Genomic DNA, 19,428 nt, shown 5'->3' on the forward strand with positions numbered 1-19,428 from the left:
TATTGAAAAAAAAAAAAAAAAAAAAAAGAAAGAACCAGGGAAGGGGAGGGACTGGGGAGCTCTCACTGAATAGGCTGGTTCAGGGGGTGGATATCGGGTGGAAGGTGTTGACACACCTTTTGTGTGGGACATAACCACAAGATGAACTCTCCCTAACTAAATCAATTATTTTGACCTGGTTGCTTGTACCCCCACATTAATCTGAAATAAATTTACTTAAAAAATAAAAATTCTAGAAAGGATAAATACAAGATCTCAAAATTGTGTTTTGTATAATTTGTTAAATTTAACAGGTAGAATACTTCATTTAATTTTTTATTGATGAATAATAGATGTATAGAATAGTTTTTTAAAAAGCAAAACATATAGGGCAGTGAAACTTCTGGGCATGATACTGTACAAGTCATACATTTGTCCAGACCCACAGAATGTACAACACCAGGAGTGAACCCTAACGTACACTGTGGCCTCTAGGTGATAATAATGTATGAATGTGGGATCATCATTTTTAACAAACGTACCATTCAGAAGCCAGATATCCATAGTTAGGGTGGCTATGCATGTTTGAGGGCAAAAGGCATATTTGTATGCTGCATAATGACAATTTGGTCAGTGTCAAGCTGGTCCCATAGGATTATATTACTGTATTTTTACTATACCTGTCCTAGATATGTTTAGATAGACAAATACTTAGCACTGTGGTCCAGTTGCCTTCAGTATTCAGTACACTAACATACTGTACAGGTATGTATCCCAGGAGCAGTAGGCTATACTATATGGCCTATGCGTGTAGTGGGCTATATCATCCCGGTTTGTGTGTGTATGTGCAGTGATGTACACACAACCACAAATTTCCTAATGATGCATTTCTCCAAACTTGTCTCCAACGTAAAAGTTCACACACGTGGCTGTATATTCTTTGTACCTTCTGCTTAATTTTGCTGTGAACCTTAAACTGATCTAAAATTAAAGTTTATTGAAAAAAAAAAAACAAAAACAAAAGAAGGCTGTCAGGGCGGGTCAACCCTGTAATCCCAGCACTCTGTGAGGCCGAGGCGGGCAGATTGCCTGAGCTCACGGGTTTGAGACCAGCCTGAGCTAGAGCAAGACCACATCTCTAAAAATAGCTAGGTGTTGTGGCAGGCACCTTATAGTTCAGCTACTTGGAAAGCTGAGGCAAGAGAACCGCTTGAGCCCAGGAGTCTGAGGTTTCTGTGAGCTATGACACCATGGTACTCTACTGAGGGCAACAAAATGAAACTCTGTTTCAAAAAAAAAAAAAAAGAAAGAAAGAGAGAAAGAAAGAAAGAAAGAATAAAACCAAAGGGGAAAAGGGCAAGGTAACATAAAATTATTTTCATTTTTATTTGTCCAAAAATTGTTAATAAGTTGTATTTGGGCTCTGCGCCTGTGGCTTAAGTGGCTAAGGCACCAGCCACATACACGTAAGGTGGCGGGTTCGAATCCAGCCTGGGCTCACCAAACAAAAATGATGGCTGCAACCAAAAAAATAGCTGGGCGTTGTGGTGGGCGCCTGTGGTTCCAGCTACTTGGAAGGTGGAGGCAGGAGACTTGCTTGAGCCCAGGAGTTTGAGGTTGCTGTGAGCTGTGATGCCACGATACTCTACCCAGGGTGACAGCTTGAGGCTCTGTCTCAGAAAAAAAAAAAAGTTGCATTTGGAGATTAGATTATTCATTGTGCAGATTTCTTTTCTCTATTGCAGGGATAACCAAGGTTTTTCTGTTCTTGACTGTGTCAAGAGGCAAAATCAAGAATATTATGGTGTTAATATCAAGGATATGTAGTTTCTACAAATATTTATTGACACAATTCATTATATAATTGAGTATAATTTTTTTTTGAGGCAGAGTCTCACTATGTTGCCCTGGGTAAAGTGCTGTAGCATCACAGCTCACAGCAACCTCAAACTCTCGGGCTTAAGTGCTTCTCTTGCCTCAACCTCCCTTGTTGCTGTTGTCATTGTTGTTTAGCTGGCCCGAGCTGGGTTCAAACCTGCTAGCCTGGGTGTATGTGGCTGGCACTGTAACCACTGTGCTACGGGCGCCAACCTAAGTATAACTTTTTTTGTAATTTGGTTCTTATGACGAGTGGAATTCTTTTATTTCTGGGATATTTCACTTAATTGGTGTTCAAAGTCAGTGTGCCCTATCATCAATATTGGTTGCGGAATTTCTTCTGTAATAACCATATTTAGCGTGGAGCTACACAAAAACAAGTTGTGATCTAGATCTGGTCCTCAAGCCATATGTAGTTTGATCAAATAGGGCCAAATTGGAAAGAGTGCAAATCCAGATAACAGGTTACATGTATAAGAGTGTAAATATATGCTGTGTGTTCTTTTATATCAAAACCAAATATAATTTGTTTTAATTGATTTCTCTTTACCCCTCCTTTAACATGAGTGAGTGATAGGTGTCAATATGTTACTTGAAAATCAGTGTTTTCACTGTAAGTGGCTTTAAAGTGGCTTAATGGAAAAACGGAATTTCACGGGAATCACTTGTCACATAATTTTGACTTTAATCTTTGGCACATATAACCAAGAATTTTCATTATGTATGTATTTCTTGTCATTGCTGGGTACGTTGGCACTTATACTCTTTGAATGTAATTGCCCTTGAGAAGAAAATTCAGAAATATTTTTTTCTGAATAACTTTCAGTAAATGATGACTTATCAATTTGTTTTCTTAAGTTTTTTTTTTTATTTTAGCATATTTTGTTTTATTTATATATGTATATATATTTTTTATTTTCAGTTTTTGGCTGGGGCTGGGTTTGAACCCGCCACCTCCGGCATATGGGGCTGGCGCCCTACTCCTTTGAGCCACAGGCGCCACCCCTATATAATTTTTTAATTAAATCATAGCTGTGTACATTAATGCAATCATGTGGTACAGTATGCTAGTTTTACATACAATTTGTAATGCTTTCATCAAACTGGTCCACATAACCTTCATGGCATTTTCTTAGTTATTGTGTTAAGACATTTATATTCTACACCTGGTAAATTGCACATGTGCCCTTATAAGGTTGTACCTACAGATATGGTAACTTATTCAGATTGTTTCAGTAGTTTGAAATTCTGTTTAAATTATCCCTCAAATGAGAATTTTAGCAAGAATGCTTGTAGTATATTCATCACAAACTTTTGTTAAGTCTCAAAATTTTTGGGTATTTCTTTAGATCTTTAAATGGATGAGATGGCTACCACTCAGATTTCCAAAGATGAGCTTGATGAACTCAGAGAGGCCTTTGCAAAAGTTGGTGAGTATTTTTTTCTTTTTTGTAGTATAACTGTAAGAAAGCAGCCATTGGTCCTAAACAAAGTTACTTCCCTAGAACATTGTATGAATGATTAATCATGAACCTTAGGGTAAGATAGCAAAAATGGATGAGGTAAAGTTTTAGAAACTATATACTTAAAATTATTTATTATTTCTAATGGTATCTGGTATCTAACATGGTTAAAGGTTTTAGCCTAGAGTTTTTAACTGTTGGCCTCGGTGCCTCCTGAATATTTTATGACAAATTTTGTATAATTACCATATTTTTTGTATCATGTTTTGTAGGAGATGATTTGGAGCTTTCACCATATTCTCAAATGGGAAGTGTGACACCCCCCCTTAAAAAAAATAACATTAGATGATGTTTTACCCTTCTCTAATTAGTTTGACCTTATTGCCTTTTTTCAGGGATTTTCTGTGCCTTAGGATAATGTAGGTTGTTATATCTTCCCACATTGAATTATACCATCAGTATAAGATGGAAAGGTAGGCTTGGTGTCCATAGCTCAGTGTTTAGGGTGCCGGCCACGTACACCAGGTCTGGCAGGTTGGAATCTGGCCAAGGCCTGATAAACAACTACAACAAAAAAATAGCTGGGCATTGTGGTGGGCGCCTATAGTCCCAGCTATCTGGGAGGCTGAGGCAAGAGAATCGTTTAAGCCCAAGAGTTTGAGGTTGCTGTGAGCTGTGATGCTGCAGCACTCTACTGAGGGCGGCGACATAATGAGACTGTCTAAAAAAAAAGATGGAGGGCGATGCCAATAGCTCAAAGGAGCAGGGAGCTGGGCTCATATGCTGGAGATGGCAGGTTCAAACCCAGCCCCGGCCAAAAACTGAAAAAAAAAAAAGATGGAAAATTATACATTAACATCATATAACATGTCATATAACTGAGCAGCTATGAAAGCTGTATATAGGATTTACATTCCAAATTCCAGTGCTTGGGTCAAGTCTGTAGGAGATAATGAGAAAACAAAATATAAACTGATTGTTGAGATTCACACACATACACACACATCACAGAGTCTACATGTGCTTACAGAAGTTGACTATTTTAGAAAAAAGAGTTTGACCATTATTATTTGCTATCTCCTTGACTAAAGGGTATAAAATTAGATTACAATTACTTGTTATTTAAATCAGAATTTATTCTGAGACTTCTGTTGAAAGTCCCATTAGTGAAAGTGAGAAAATACACATCTCTATTCCTATATATATTTCTGACCACCATTTTTTATGAAGTCTGTTAGTAGTAACAGCATACCTTGGGAAGAATAATAACCCCCAGCCAGAGTGACCCTTCAGAATCCTACTGGACAGAAACTGAGTAGTCCTCAAGCTATGCATACAAATATAGCAGTTAGTTAACTTGCCACAGATACCATTAACTATAAGAAAAGCACTACATGGTCTGATATTAGACTGATTATGAAAAACAGCAAGTGGTTCTTGGCTGCAAGAGGTATTTCTTTATCTTTCTCTCTTTATTCTGTAGCAAAAGTATTACAATTGTCTTATAGAATTCCCTTCAAACCCCCTGTTTTATTTATATTAATTGTTCAGTATTGGAGGCAGCTTAACTTGCTCTTTGTGACTAGAATGTTGGGATAGAGAGCACACCTTTTTAATGTTGTTGTCGCTTAATCTCCTCTTCTCAAATAAATGTTTATTGTTGAATATGGGCCTTGTGCTCCTGGGTAGCATCTTGGAAAATTTGTGCATATTTCTTAAAAATTAAAGCCAATTCACAGAGTGCTTACCTGATTGGATTTGGAATGCTTTTGTCAGTAAAAGAGCTTAATTGCTCCTTAAAACCTTAAGGATATAAAGAAGATTGACCAATTATCTCCATGAAGGAAACAAGGTTAAACTGTACTAACTGAGGGAACAGTTAGAGGATTGACTGCTTGAAAAGGTCATGATGGAACTATTGTTTAAATAGAGTTTAAGATAAACAAACAGCTTCCTGAAGCCCCTACCAGCACATGTTCTTAAGGAATGCAGACTCTTATTATATATGCTGTAAATGTGAATTCTGGAGTCCAGAATTTCTACCAGTTCCAAATATTATTCTTTTGTAACCCCTGCTCAGTATCTAATCTAGCACAGTGTTGCACACATGTTAGGTTCGTAATAAATACTTAATTGATTGAATCCCAAGGAGCTATAGTCTTTTGATGTACTGAGATTTTGTCATTATGAACTATACATTCAAAGGGCTTTTGTTATGAAGATTTTCATTATGGTGGAATTTATTATTAAAGGTTTGGGCCATTATATTGTAGCACATAAAATTTTTATATATATATTTCAGCATCATAAAGGCTTGTGTGTAGTCTGTCTTTTAGAAACTACTTTAAAGACCCAGCTGAGTCTTTTGATTTTCTTTTAAAAAAAATCTTTGTAGTTTTTAGTTGTTGTTAGTTATAGAGCCCTCAGGCAACTGTCAAAGGTGTTACAGAATTTTTCGTTTACATTCAGGGAAGCTTTATTTTAAAAACAGGCTCTGTAACTTCTTTTCCTGTCAAGGATAGTTGTTCCCCCCCCCCTTTTGGTAGAAGTGGTGGGAGCGAGTAGGGAAGACTACTTTGTCTCAGTTCAATTGTGACAAAATGTGGAAATCATTAAATGATTTTTCCCCATCTATTAACAATAATAGCCTTGATTATCTCCTTAGAAATTCACCAAAATCATAGTGTGTGGAGAAACCCTCTGTAATTACCACTAATCGTAGGTTTTGTTCAATCAATTAATAGTGCTTTGAAACTCTCTTTACTAGCAATAAATTGAGTATTAGAATTTAAAGTTCTCCTTTCACTTACTGCACCTGCTTAGTTTTAAGCTCCAAGCTCATGTAATTATTTCAATTTTCTCAGCAATTGTTTCTAGTATTTCCCACTAGCAGAAACCTGCTCATTTTTCCTACTTCATAATGTTTGTTTTAATTTCAGTGCAGCGATACCATGTAACTTCTTCCTAAAGAGGAATAAATAAGACTTTCAGAGCACTTAGGTATTAATATTTTACCAGTTAAAAAAATGTCTTTTACATTCTAAGACTTTAATCTTGCTACGGAAGCTAGTGGTCATTTGGATGATTACTTGTCATAAAGACAAATCCATGTAATGTAAATCTTTTCAGGTTTGCTTTAGTCCTGCAAACACTTAAATTTGACTTTTTTCTCTCTTAAGCACTCTCTACTGAGCTTTTTAAAACATGAATTCAGCACTTTTGAAATAAAAGAATAATGGGTTTCTTAAGTGACTAGGAATAGTGTGGGTGTATTCCTTTGAGGTTGCCCACCGAACCAAGCCAAAAAATTTTGGTTGTGGTGATTGTAGCTGTACCAGACGTCTCTCATCCCAGGAAGTTGAGTTGTTTCAAATTACTTGGTATTCTCTAGTATATAAAAACCACATCAGGATGATGCCACATAAAACATGGCACTTTAATTTTCTTTTAGTATTCTATAAAACTATACCAGTGCATATTTGCTTAATCATGCTTTAAAAAAATAAAAACTATAGGCCATCTACAATGAAACTAACCAGTGTTCTTTTGCTTTACCATCTGGTTGATTACCTATGGATGACTGGAAGTGATGGTTTGGGGGTAGGCTGAAAACCTTTTTTGACTGTGTGCAAGATAGGAGCACACTTTTGTGGGTATGTGGGTGAGGGCAAGAGCAACATGGATGTGAGAACACCCATGTGAGCATGTGTATTCAGGTATGTATTTTTAAAGCTAGTAGAGTGGAAGTATGTGAAAAGTGATGGCCAAACCACTGGAAATTTTGAATCAGAAAAGGATTGATAAACATTTCTGATTGCTTTGTTACAGCCCTCGATACTTGTCCAGCCTTTAGCAGTACTCGACCTCCACCTTTGGGCATTCACCAGTAGGGTGACACTCTTACGGTGTCAACCTCTAGTCTACCCTTAGCTGGCACCCATTAAACTGCCTCTTAAGTTCGCTGGAGTGAGCTACCCCAAAAGGTAGAAGCTGTGAAAGGCATCTGGAAATGTTTAGCAGCTGCCTTTTCTAAGGTTTTAATGTCTAATGAAAGCTTGACTTTACTGCTTAGTAAATCTTAGGATCGAATATGGTTTAAATTCTTCTGCCCAAGTCTTTTGACTGAGTCTTTTAAATCAATATTTTGTGAGCTTTCATGGGTATTGAAGATCGTGTGTGTGTGTGTGTGTGTGTGTGTGTGTGTGTGAGAGAGAGAGAGAGAGAGAGAGAGACAGAGAGACAGAGAGAATCTGTTATTGTTAGACATGTAGATTCATTTTTTCATTTCTTCAGTGCAAAAAATTTGTGGAATGTATTGGTCAAAGTAAATGGAACTTTTAAATCCAGCTTTCTGAAAATATATGCATCTGCACTTGATTGGTTTTCTTCTTTAAGTCCTAATGAGCACTGTCCAGAGTGGGTTAATAAAGAGGTTTCCATGTGTGTTGCAGACGAGAGCATACAACATGTGACCTCTTTATAAAGAAAGACACCAGATTTAGACAGATTCAAGCATAGTTAAAGCAATGCACACCAGCTGAGGGTCAAAGGAAATCCCAGTCTTTGTCTTACTGTCAGATTTATAAGACAAAGTAGCACCCCAAAAGATGCGTTTGAAGTGATAGATTGTGCCACATACCACCTGGACAAGGGCAGTGTAAAACAGCAGCTAAAATCAAAACCACTTGAATTCTGGCTCAGCTTTCTCCAGACAAGTACTTAAAATAGCTTAAATAACAGGATGCAAGGGGAGGGAAAACATTTCCTTTTAAGGATATGCATTCTTGGTGTGATTCAAACTTCTGCAGGAACATGGCTGTGTAATAAGTTTATTTACTTTAAGGTTTCTTGGGGAAGGGGGTTGGGGGAGTTAACTGGCATTTAAAATAATACTTGCTAAAAAAGAATAATGAAGTTTCCTTTAAAATAAAATGCAGATGTGAACCTACATGTGTCATCAGTGAGAGAGAGAGACAAAGAGTGAGAGAGAATATGAATTGCTTGTAACAGTTGGTTCTTTTCTAATGAATTCAGTAGCCAGTATGAAAGATGGGCCTGTCTGGTGTAGCACTGGGAGCCTCTTAGGGTTCTTTTTAAAGTATAGTGATTTTGTTTACTTCTTAAAAAAAGAAAGCTTTGTCAGTTTATTGAAATTTAGCACTTTACTTTCTGCTGGAACTTTGTTCAGTGGTTAAGTGGGATTTCTTTTTTCCTACTACTTGTTAATATCTACCCATACTGACCATATTTTCTAAACCAAAGAGTTGAGACCCTGCTGGCAGAAATGTTGAAACTGCTGTGGATAATATTCACTGGATGGTAATTCTTACCGACTTTAGCAGCTATGTGAGAACTAAGATACTGGAACAGAAGAGTCTTCAAAATGCAGAGCCTTTCCCACCCCATACCAATGTATAGTTAATGAGCAAGTGGCAAGTGAGCCAGAAAGGGAAGGGGTTCCAGAATATTGACTGCTTTAATGAGAAAATAAAGGACTGCCATCATGCCTGGTGGTTGTGATTTTAGTTTCCAGTTGTTAAAACTGCTTTCAGACTGCGTCTGTGTTTTGGATCAGTTTATTATTTTAGATTCTCACGTTTATGTCAAAATTCAGAATAGGAAAAGTTCTCCACTGACCATACTAAAAAGCAACATTCTAATTCCATCATTTTGTTTTCAAATGGATATTTTAACAGCAAATAAGGATATGGTCTTAAGATTTAAAAAATTAAATTGTCTTTGAAAAATGTGCCACGTAGATTTTACTATATTGCTATGGATTGATAAAAAATTATCCAAAATTCATTTTGGATGATTATTTGGGAATCAGTCATTCATGTATCTCATCTGTGTTTCCTCTTATAAATGAGGAAAGCCTAACTGAAAAGCTATCATTTAAAATAAACCATCCCCCCCCAAAAGGCTATTATTTAACCAGTTTTTAATGTGAAACTACTTCTCTCTGGTGTAAAAAATTAGATTGAATAGTCATCATTATTTGTGTTTATTTTTTTTTAATTGTGACATGTTCATCTTAGAAGTAGACAAAAAGTGTTAAGCACCTGGTGAACATCTCTGACGAGATGGAAGCATTCTAAAATGTCATTATGCTACCTCATTTTCTGGCCTTCCAAAGCACATTAAATCCCTGATACTGTTTAAGGATGTGTTTTTGTTTTTTTGACTGGGGATTAGACATAAAATTAGCATAAAACTCTTTGAGAATAATTGCATGCTATTTTGTGTTTCGAGTACTTTACCAGCTGGGAGATTTGTAAAATTAATTGCTAGCCGCCTTTTTAAGCTCCCTCTGCCTTCTTATTGAAATTGAAATCATTTTGCTTCAAAATATATGATTTAGGACCTTGAAGAAAGGCTTGATGTAATTCATTAGTACTAACGCTAAAATGCCTTTGATCACAGGAGGTAGTATAAGCTAGATTAACATCTGCTGATAAAATAAGGAAAAATAGCAGAGGAGGTAAAACTTTCAATAGAAGACACATGTTCTTCTCATCCCAGGAAGGATAAAGGATATCCCAAGTGACTTATACTTTTTACAGAGATTTTGAAGCCACAGCTTCAAGTAGGACCAAGGAGTTTGTCTGGTTCACTTGTGTATATCTTTGGTGCCTGGCTCAGTGGGTATCTACCTCAGTTTGCTCTGGAGGGTGACTTGGGCTGAATAAGTGCCAATGGCCTTTCTTAATAAAGCCAAGGCAGGTTTCTACATTTGGAAGGGGAGAGAAGCCCTGACCTGACAGGCATCACTGGTTGTCTACTTGGGCCCTCCTTGGTGGGTGTGTTTACTCACAAAACTAAATTACAGATCTGAAGGCTGCTGGGTGGGGACAGGATTAGAACAAAGGGAGTGAGATTAAATGTTATTTAAGGGATATTTCTGTCAAGTTTTGGTTTCCTGATGAATTGCCATTCAGTCTTTCAGTGCTATTTCTGTGTTTTTTGCCATTGTTATTTAGTTTTGTTTTTAAAATGTTCATCTAGGAGTAAGGCATTCTTTCCCTGGTCAATATACCCTGCCAGTCAGTGAAGTGGCATCCTCATAGCTCACTGCAACCTCCAACTCTCGGGCTTAAGCAATTCTCTTGCTTCAGCCTTCAAAGTAGCTGGGACTACAGTGAATATTACCAAGCCTGGCTGATTTTTTTTTTCTATTTTCAGTAGAGTTGGGGGGTCTAGCTCTTGTGCTCAGGCTGGTCCTGAACTCCTGGCCTTAAGGGAACTTCCTGCTTCAGCTTCCTGGAGTGCTAGGATTATAGGTGAAGGCACTGTGCCCAGCCATACAAATCTTTATTCCTTGAGCCCCCTTTAAATTTTCCTGTCACTTACCTAAAAGCATCTGTTATTGATACCCTTACTTTGAAATGGAGTTTCTGCATGTGGTTATGTCAGTTACAATGTCGGGTAGCTACTTCCTGGCATCTTTTAATCACATCAGTGAGCTGTCTTCTAATTAATGCTCAAGAGGTTATTTCAGAGAAGGGTTCATGCAAACAGTCATGTTCTTCCTTTTACCAAAACTTCTATTTCTACCTAATACAAATAAACTGCCCAATAAACTACTAAAGTGGATGAAATTTTGATAGTTAAAAAGAATGATCTGTCTATTTTTTTTTTTTTTTGAGATAGAGTCTCACTCTGCTGACTAGGTTAGAATGCTATGGTATCAGCCTAGCTTCCAGTAACCTCAAACTCCTGGGTTCAAGTAATTCTCTTGCCTCAGCCTCAGCCTTCCCAGTAGGTGGGACTACAGGATCAGAAGTAAAATCTATCTACTTCTCCAAAGATAACATAAAATGAAAGAATATTATATTTAGATAATGAGGTGTAGTAGCGTTCATAATTTTATCACTCTCTATCTATATTTTGATATGCATTTATGATTCTTTCTTTTAAACTATGTGTGTGTGGTCTGGGTGTAGTGGCTCACTCCTATAGTCCTAGCACTCTGGGAGGCTGAGGCAGGCAGATTGCTTGTGCTCAGGAGTTTGAGACCAGTCTGAGCAAGAGCGAGACCCCCATTTCTACTAAAAAGAAAAATGGCTAAGCGTCATGGTTCGTACTTGTGGTCCTAGTATTTGGGAGGCTGAGGCAAGAGATCTCTTGAGCTCCAGAGTTTGAGGCTTCTGTGAGCAGTGACATCACAGCACTCTACTCAGGGTGACAGAGTGACACTCAATTTAAAAAAAGGTGTGTGTGTAGGGGAAGGGGTTGTGAAGTCCCATGTGCTGCAATTTATTTTTTATTTTATTAAAAGAAAATTTTGGCCAGGCATGGTGGCTCACACCTGTAATCCTAGCACAGGAGGAGGATCCTGGGAGGCCAAGGAGGGTGGATTGCTTGACCTCACGAGTTCAGAGACCAGCCGAAGCAAAAGCAAAACCCCATCTCTATTAAAATGAGAAAAACTGAGGCAAGGGGATCACTTGAGCACAAGAGTTGGAGGTTTCCCTGAGCTTTGATGCCATGACACTCCACGCAGGGCGACAGCTTGAGACTCTGTCTCAAAAATAAATAAATAAATAAAAGAAAATTTTGTGTTCCAGTCTGGAATTAGAGAGTGATAGAGCTGAAAAGGGAACTTCATAGATCATTTGGTCCAAAGTGCTCCTTTTACGGATAAAAAAACTAATCCTGAAGAGGTGACTCGTGCAAATGAATAGCAAGTTGAAATTAGATTCTGTGTCCCCTCAACCATGCTGTGTATCTTTTGCTATGCCACACTTAACTTCCAAGTACTGAGCTCCATTTTAACTTTATAAAGTAAACGGGAGAAACAGATTAGTAAATGCACAGGGGCAGGTGTATGTAAACCCAAGACTTTCACAAAAGAACTGCTAAAGGTCGGTCCCAGTGCCATAAGGATTACTTTGTCTCTTTTTACTGCAGATGTTGCTGGATTGATTTCTACATATAAACACTTATATGTAGAAATAAAAAGTTTGATGTATGATCTTTTATAAATTCACGGCAAAGAAAGTGAAGATATGCCCTAGGGAAGTTAAGTGCTTTCCTTGAAGGAAAGATAAGTGATTTTCAGTAGTGTTTGGTGGTTCGCTATTGATGTTTTAGGCACACATATTTTGATTGGTAGATTTATTTACTTATTTGTTTTGAGACAGTTTCACTTGTTACCCTGGGTGGAGTGCCATGGCGTCATAGCTCACAGTAACCTCAAACTCGGGCTCAAGCAATAGATTCTTTTGCCTCAGGCTCCCAAGTAGCTGGGACCATAGGCATGCACCATGGTGCCCGGCTATTTTTTAGAAATGGGGTCTTGCTCTTGTTCGGGTTGGTCTCAAACTCCTGAGCTTAAGCAGTCCTCCTGCCTTGGCCTTCCAGAGTGCTAGGATTACAGGCGTGAGCCACCAGGCACGACCTTAACTGGTAGATTAAAATGTAGTAATCAATTAGTAAGAATATTTGATAGTCAAAGTAACACTAAGCGTAGAACTTCATCAGCCAGCTGCAGTGGCTCACGCCTGTAATCCTAGCACTCTGGAAGGCCGAGGCAGGTGGATTGCCTGAGCTTACAGGTTGGAGACCAGCTTGAGCAAGATCGAGATCCTGTCTCTAAAAATATCCAGGTGTTGTGGCAGGTGCCTGTAGTCCCAGCTACTCCGGAGGCTGAGGCAAAAAATCGCTTGAGCCCAAGAGTTTGAGGTTGCTGTGAGCTATACAGCACTCTACTAAGGCCAATAAAGTGGGACTCTGTCTCCAAAAAAAAAAAATAGACATTTATCAGCCTTCAAAGTGTTGGTGATATGGTTTCATACAGGATATTTACTATTTTAGCAATTGGGGTGGTGTGTGGTGGCTCACACCTGTAATCCTACCACTCTGGGAGGCTGAGGCAGGATGAATGCATGAGGTCAGGAGTTCAAGACCAGCCTGAGCAAGACACCATCTTCCTAAAAATAGAAAAATTAGCCAAGCATTGTGGTGGGTGTCTGCTTCCAGCTGCTTGGGAGGCTGAGGCTGGAGGATCACTTGAGCCCAGGAGTTTGAGTTTGAGGTGGCTATGAGCTAGGCTGACACCATCGCACTCTAGCCCACATGACATAGAGACATTCTGTCTCTTAGTAATTGACATAGTATTAGCTAATGTGAATTACACTTAGATCACACTTAGAAAAAAACTCTCAGGTATGTTCTGTGGCCTAGAGGAACATACGATCAGCTCCCTGAATTTATCTCTCACCTCCTCCTTGCTTACTCTACCCAAGTCATACTGAATTTTTGCTGTCCTAAAACACATGTGTCACACTGCTACATCACAGACAGAATTTGCTGTTTCCTCCACCTGGAATCTTTTCCCAGATATCCACATGAATTGCTCCCTTACCTCATGCAGTTCTTCAGTCAGATATGGCGTCGTAAGTGTGGCCTTGGCTTTCCTTCACCATTTTATCCAAATAGCACCACTGCCATTCCCACCTCCCAATGGCACTATAACTCAGAACCCATGAGCTTCAGCACATTTGAGCTCCGTAATACTGGGTTGCACATTGCAGTAGAGGGTGTCATCTGCATTGAGCAGCATCCCTGGCCTCTACCCACTGTATGCCAGGAGCATTCTCTCCCTGCTCCCTCTCTCCCCCTATTAAGACAGAGATGTCTCTAAAATGTCCCCTGGGGCACAAAATAGCCTAAATCTAACCCTTTACCCTGCACTTTCTTCCTAGCACTTATATTGTTATATTATACTCTATCTTATAGCCATACTTCATACCTTATTTGTTTTATTAATTGTCACTAGAATGTGAGCTTCTTGAGAGAAAGACTTTTGTTTTCTTTTTGGAGAGAGTGTCTTGCTTTGTTGCCCCAGTTGGGTGTATAGTGCATGGTCATAGCTTAGTGCAACTTGGAACTCCTGGGCTCAATCAAATTCTTCTGCCTGAGCCTCACATACCTGGCTATTTTATTTTTTATTTTTTTTGTAGAAACAGAGTCTAGCTATATTGCTCAGGCTGGTCTTGAATTCCTAGCCTCAAGCAATCCTCCTGCCTGAGCCTTCCAAAGTGCTAGGACTGTAGGCACGACCCTCCTTGCCTGGCTGAAAGCAAGACTTTCTTTTGTTGGCTGTGGTATATCCAGTCCCCCAAACAGTACCTACTACACAGTTGTGAAATAATTATGTCAAATAGCCTAAATAAAATTATTCACAATAATTTGAATAATTATTTAACTCTCTGTCTTGTTTGAACGGTGATGTGATCATCTTGAGTCATATCTCTGTTCAGATTGTTTCCTTCTATTGTAATTAAATTCACATATGAAAAGCAGTGAGGCCTAAGGAATAAAGAGTATTTATTGAACAGAAGGTATTAGAAATAGCTAATGATGGTGGGACTGAAAACTAATACAACCCTTTTGGAAGGAAGTATGGAGAACCCTCAAAGAATTCAAACCATTTTTGATCCTGCAGTTCCATTACTGGGCATGTACCCAGAAGAAAAAAAATCATTTTACCATAAGAACATTTGCACCAGACTGTTTATTGTAGCTCAATTTACGATTGCCAAACTGGAAATAACCCAAATACCCACCAATCTAGGAATGGATTAACAAGCTGTGGTATATGTACACCATGGAGTACCATACAGCCACTAAAAAGGATGGTGACTTCACATCTTTTGTATTAACTTGGATGAAGTTAAAATATTCTTCTTAGTAAAGCATCAGAAGAATGGCGAACCAAGAATCCAATGTACTCAATTCTGATATGAGGGCAATTGATGCTAGTTCATGATGGGGGGAGGGGAGAGAGGAAGAGGAGTGTGGGGCCACAGTGTGTGACACACCTCTTGGGGGTGGAACACTATTAATAGATTGATGTCACCTAGCAAATACAAGTAGTATAACCTGGCTCATTGTACCTTCAATGATTCCCCAACAATAAATATATCTCTACTATGAATATTCTTATAAAAAAAAAGAAATTGCTAATGAACATCTAACTTTATTCACACACACAAAAATAATCCAGTGCTTACAGTCCTCAGGAAATTAGCTCTTTTTGTCAACAAATTCACTTTAGCTGACAAATAGTTTTTCCCTCATTTTTAATAGTTTCAGAATAAGCATCATTCATTTAATCAGCCTTTTGATACTTATACTTAAAACTACAGTAGCACAAAAAAAGGTTATTTATAGAGACATGTTAAACATCTGCTTTACTCAGTATTGCATTTATTATTATGAACTCTATATTTGTCTTGGATTAATGTCTGTTTACATTAACTCTTTTTTTTTTTTTTTTTGAGACAGAGCCTCAAGCTGTCCTCCTGGGTAGCATCACAGCTCACAGCATCTTCCAACTCCTGGGCTCAAGCGAGTCTCCTGCCTCAGCCTCCCAAGTAGCTGGGACCACAGGCACCCGCCACAACACCAAGCTATTTTTTGGTTGCAGCCATCGTTGTTTGGCGGGTCCGGGCTGGATTTGAACCAGCCACCTTAGGTGTATGTGGCTGGCGCCTTAGCCACTTGAGCCACAGGCGCCGAGCCTACATTAACTCTTGAAAAAAAAAACTAGCACTAAAAGTAGTTGCTTAATTTCAGGTGTGCCTTGAAATATAGTCAGTATTAAATTCATAAAACTTCTTTAAGAACAGTAGAAGAATAAGGAATATAAAACTTCTTGACAGCTAATTAATTCTTCTTTCTAAAGTTTTCTTAGATCTACCATTTAATGATACCAAATATTTCTTGAAATTGGGGATGCTCTTTGTAATAAAGCTACTTATGCATTATTTAAAATACAGAATACATGATGTGAAACCTTGTTCTTTCAGTTAAAATGAGCATTTTCCTTTCCAACAGCCTTGGAGTGCCACACAGAAGAAAAGAATGCATTAATATTTAGGTGAACTTATGAACTGAGCCTTAAATGAAGGAAAATTCTCTTTAAACTTATTTCTCTTTATTTTTCCCTCTTTTTTCTTCTCTCCTTTTTTGCAAAGATCTCAACAGCAATGGATTCATTTGTGACTATGAACTTCATGAGCTGTTCAAGGAAGCCAATATGCCATTACCGGGATATAAAGTGAGAGAGATTATTCAGAAACTCATGTTGGATGGTGACAGGAATAAGGATGGGAAGATAAGTTTTGACGAATTTGTTTATGTGAGTATGTGAAAATTCACCATTATTAGAAGCAACAGGGTGTTCCTTTGTCTAGTGGGATGGTATAGTAATAAGCACTATTTTATTAAGTTCCTAAATATATTAGTACTGTTATAACTAATAACATTTGTCTTCCTCCCACTTACTTTCTGTTAGTTTTTTTTAGCCACTGGAAATACCTTAATGAAAGAACTGAGAAAAGGCACAGTGACAGAAGCAAAGATACGATTTTTAATGCCTGATGCTCACTGTGTAAAGTGAACAGTCTCATTTGGGGGCATCATTAAAGGGCATTTTTCAAGGTGCTAAGTGACATCTTCGATGTGTTCTTTCTCCCATGGTGAACAATGTGCTCCAAAATTTTAATGACACACCCTGACTCACAGTCTTGGAAGCTTCCTGAGCTGAACTTTCTGATTAAAAAGTTGTTTTCTACTCTAGTGGTAGAGATACTTAACTGTACTGCTTTCTCTAGGATGATAATTTTGATAATTAAAAGTTAGAAGCATATCTTTTTAGCCCATTACAAGAGGCATTTAAAATGTTTGTTCTCTACTTAATCATTAAATACTACTAAAGGTCAGGGGCTAATTTTTTAATTATTCTATCCACCCACACACATAGTTTGGTGTGCATACTTAGTGTCTGGAAAATATATGTATGGCAAATGGCTCTTTATTGAACTTAATGCTTTTGGCTGGTAGAAAGTAGGATCTAGATTTTTCTAGACTTGTGTCATTTTCAGTCTGTACGTATTGATATGATATTTGAAATATACATACATATTAAAGAATAGCTATCGCTTATTGCCTCAATTAAGAATACTCTTAAGATTGTAAGGATGTATTTATTGGTAATTTAAGGTTGAATTTGCTAGATCTTAAAGGCATTCCTTTCAGTATATTGCAAACTAGTAATTAGTACCTTATAATAGTTATCACAAACTTCCTAGCAGTCCTATCCTCCTCTTCTATTGCCCCAAGACATCTGATATGATAACATCAGCAACTATAGCTCACTAGAGCAAGTGAAATTCTGGTATGTTCTTTCCGATTAGAATCAATTCCTTCAGAACCCTGTAGGAATTCAAGAAGCAAATTGAGTGAGTAATGTTACCTACTCAGGTTGACAGGACTTTGTAAGGATGTTGATTATTTTTGAAATGCAGACTTGTGTCATAATTACAATGATATATTTCTTGCCCTTTTCTTTTGAAATACCATAGTATTGATTTCCTCCCACTGTTGTTGTCTCCAGTTCAGGCCAAAGCCTTTTGTTTTGAATTCTAGGTTCAATAGTAAGTTGAAGTTGATTTTTCAGTTTGCGCACTTGCATGTTCTCTGATATGTAACTTGCTCCCCTTGTGACTGCATGTTTAATTGTGAATTTAAAGCAGCTAAGAGCAGCAGTTAACTATGATGGTTGGTTTTTTCTTTCTTCTTCTTCTTTTTTTTTTTTCCAAATGACCCAAAAAGCCAGCAAATGATTGGTTGTTTTTGCTACAACTTACTGCTCAGAATTTTTTACTAGCAGAATTTAATTTACTAGAAAGAACAGACTTAAATCATTAGGATTTTCAGTATGCCAGTCTTATTAAGGACAAAATTATGAAAATGTCTTGGGAGAAATTTTAATTGTGTAGATTTTGAACACTATGTTTTCACACAACTGGGTGTGGCTTTTAAGTAAGCAGGTGTGATTACCTATTTTCAAAAACTAAAGAACATGCATGACAATTTTGGCAACACCAGGGATTAAAAAAAAAACAAAACATTAATGAGGACATTTTAGATTAAAACATACATTTTAGAATTGGAATCAATATGTTTACACTCCTTCACTTTTCAAATTAAAAGAAACCAACCTAAGTTTCTCAAAAAGGAAGTGACTTGCCCAACATTACACAGAGGACTGGTAGCTTTTTCCAGGTACCTCCCTGCTACTGAAGAAATTTGAAATATGAACAATATCCTGCCTGCAGTTTCAGAATGGTACTACCCTGACTGTACTGAAAGAAAGGTGGGAGTTCAACCAAACATCTGTCCACTCCAATTTGCTTTGTTATCAGTGAAACATCTTACAAATTATGGGTAAAACTTAGTTATCCAAGAGGTAGGAAGCATGTTATTCCTTTCAGGTATTAACCTAAGGAAATAGAAATAAACATTTTCTTGCATATTAAGTTTTTATTTTTATTGCTGCTTAAGGGTGTTAATTGCAATCAAGCTATCAAACAAAATCAGATTATGTTACTTTTGGAGAAGAATATGTAAGGCAGAAAAGAGTTCCAAAGTTATATATAAGCGTCAAATGCAAAAATTAAATTTAATGCTCTGATTTTGTTTCTTCTGAGCAACTTGAAACTAGATTACTGGGTTTTTATGCTTACAAACAATAGGATTCATGTCCTTCCATTTAAAAATTATTTTTATTTCAAAATATGAGGGGGTACAAGTGTTCTTGTTCCATGGATGAGGTGTATAATCTGAAGTCAGGGCTTTTAGTGTGCCAGTCCCAGGATAGTGTACATCATACCCCATTGGTGATTTTTTTATCTCTCAGCACTCACACCCCCCACCCTGCCTCCTTCTATTGTTAAAAGACTAGCATGGCAATAAATTCTTTCAGAAAAGACGGCTGCAGTTTTCATAATGAGAAATTTGTTCTCGTGTAATGTAATGATAAGTTGTTGACTTTTTAAAGATTTTTACTAATAGTACTGCCCTTGTAGGATTAAATAATACCAGTAAAATGCTTAGAATAGTGTCAGGCATCTAGTAAATGCTACAGCAGTGTTAGCTGTTGAGGTAGTTCTGTTTTCTCAAAAAGCAGTGTTCTTTTCCAATGATTACTAAGTTTTAGACCTACAACAGATTCTTAAAAAAGGAAAAAATAAACCTTCTACTTTGGAAACAAATCCCAAACACTGGAAGCCAGTCAGTATTTTTTTTTTTTTTTTTT

General features: G+C 37.6%; 1 protein-coding gene across 1 annotated transcript in view; it reads left to right on the plus strand.

Moving 5' to 3' along the window:
* The window catches only part of PLS3 (plastin 3), a 109,281-nt gene that overhangs the window by 58,946 nt on the left and 30,907 nt on the right, over window positions 1-19,428 (plus strand). Inside the window, exons 3-4 of the mRNA XM_023508204.1 lie at window positions 3,207-3,287; window positions 16,304-16,467. Of these exons, the coding sequence (XP_023363972.1) occupies window positions 3,215-3,287; window positions 16,304-16,467 (237 nt within the window). The 5' untranslated portion in view covers window positions 3,207-3,214. The remainder of the gene's footprint in view (window positions 1-3,206; window positions 3,288-16,303; window positions 16,468-19,428) is intronic.

This window comes from Otolemur garnettii, unplaced genomic scaffold (genome assembly GCF_000181295.1).
Source record: "Otolemur garnettii isolate 467f Iridium unplaced genomic scaffold, OtoGar3 scaffold00230, whole genome shotgun sequence".
Classification (NCBI taxonomy): domain Eukaryota; kingdom Metazoa; phylum Chordata; class Mammalia; order Primates; family Galagidae; genus Otolemur; species Otolemur garnettii.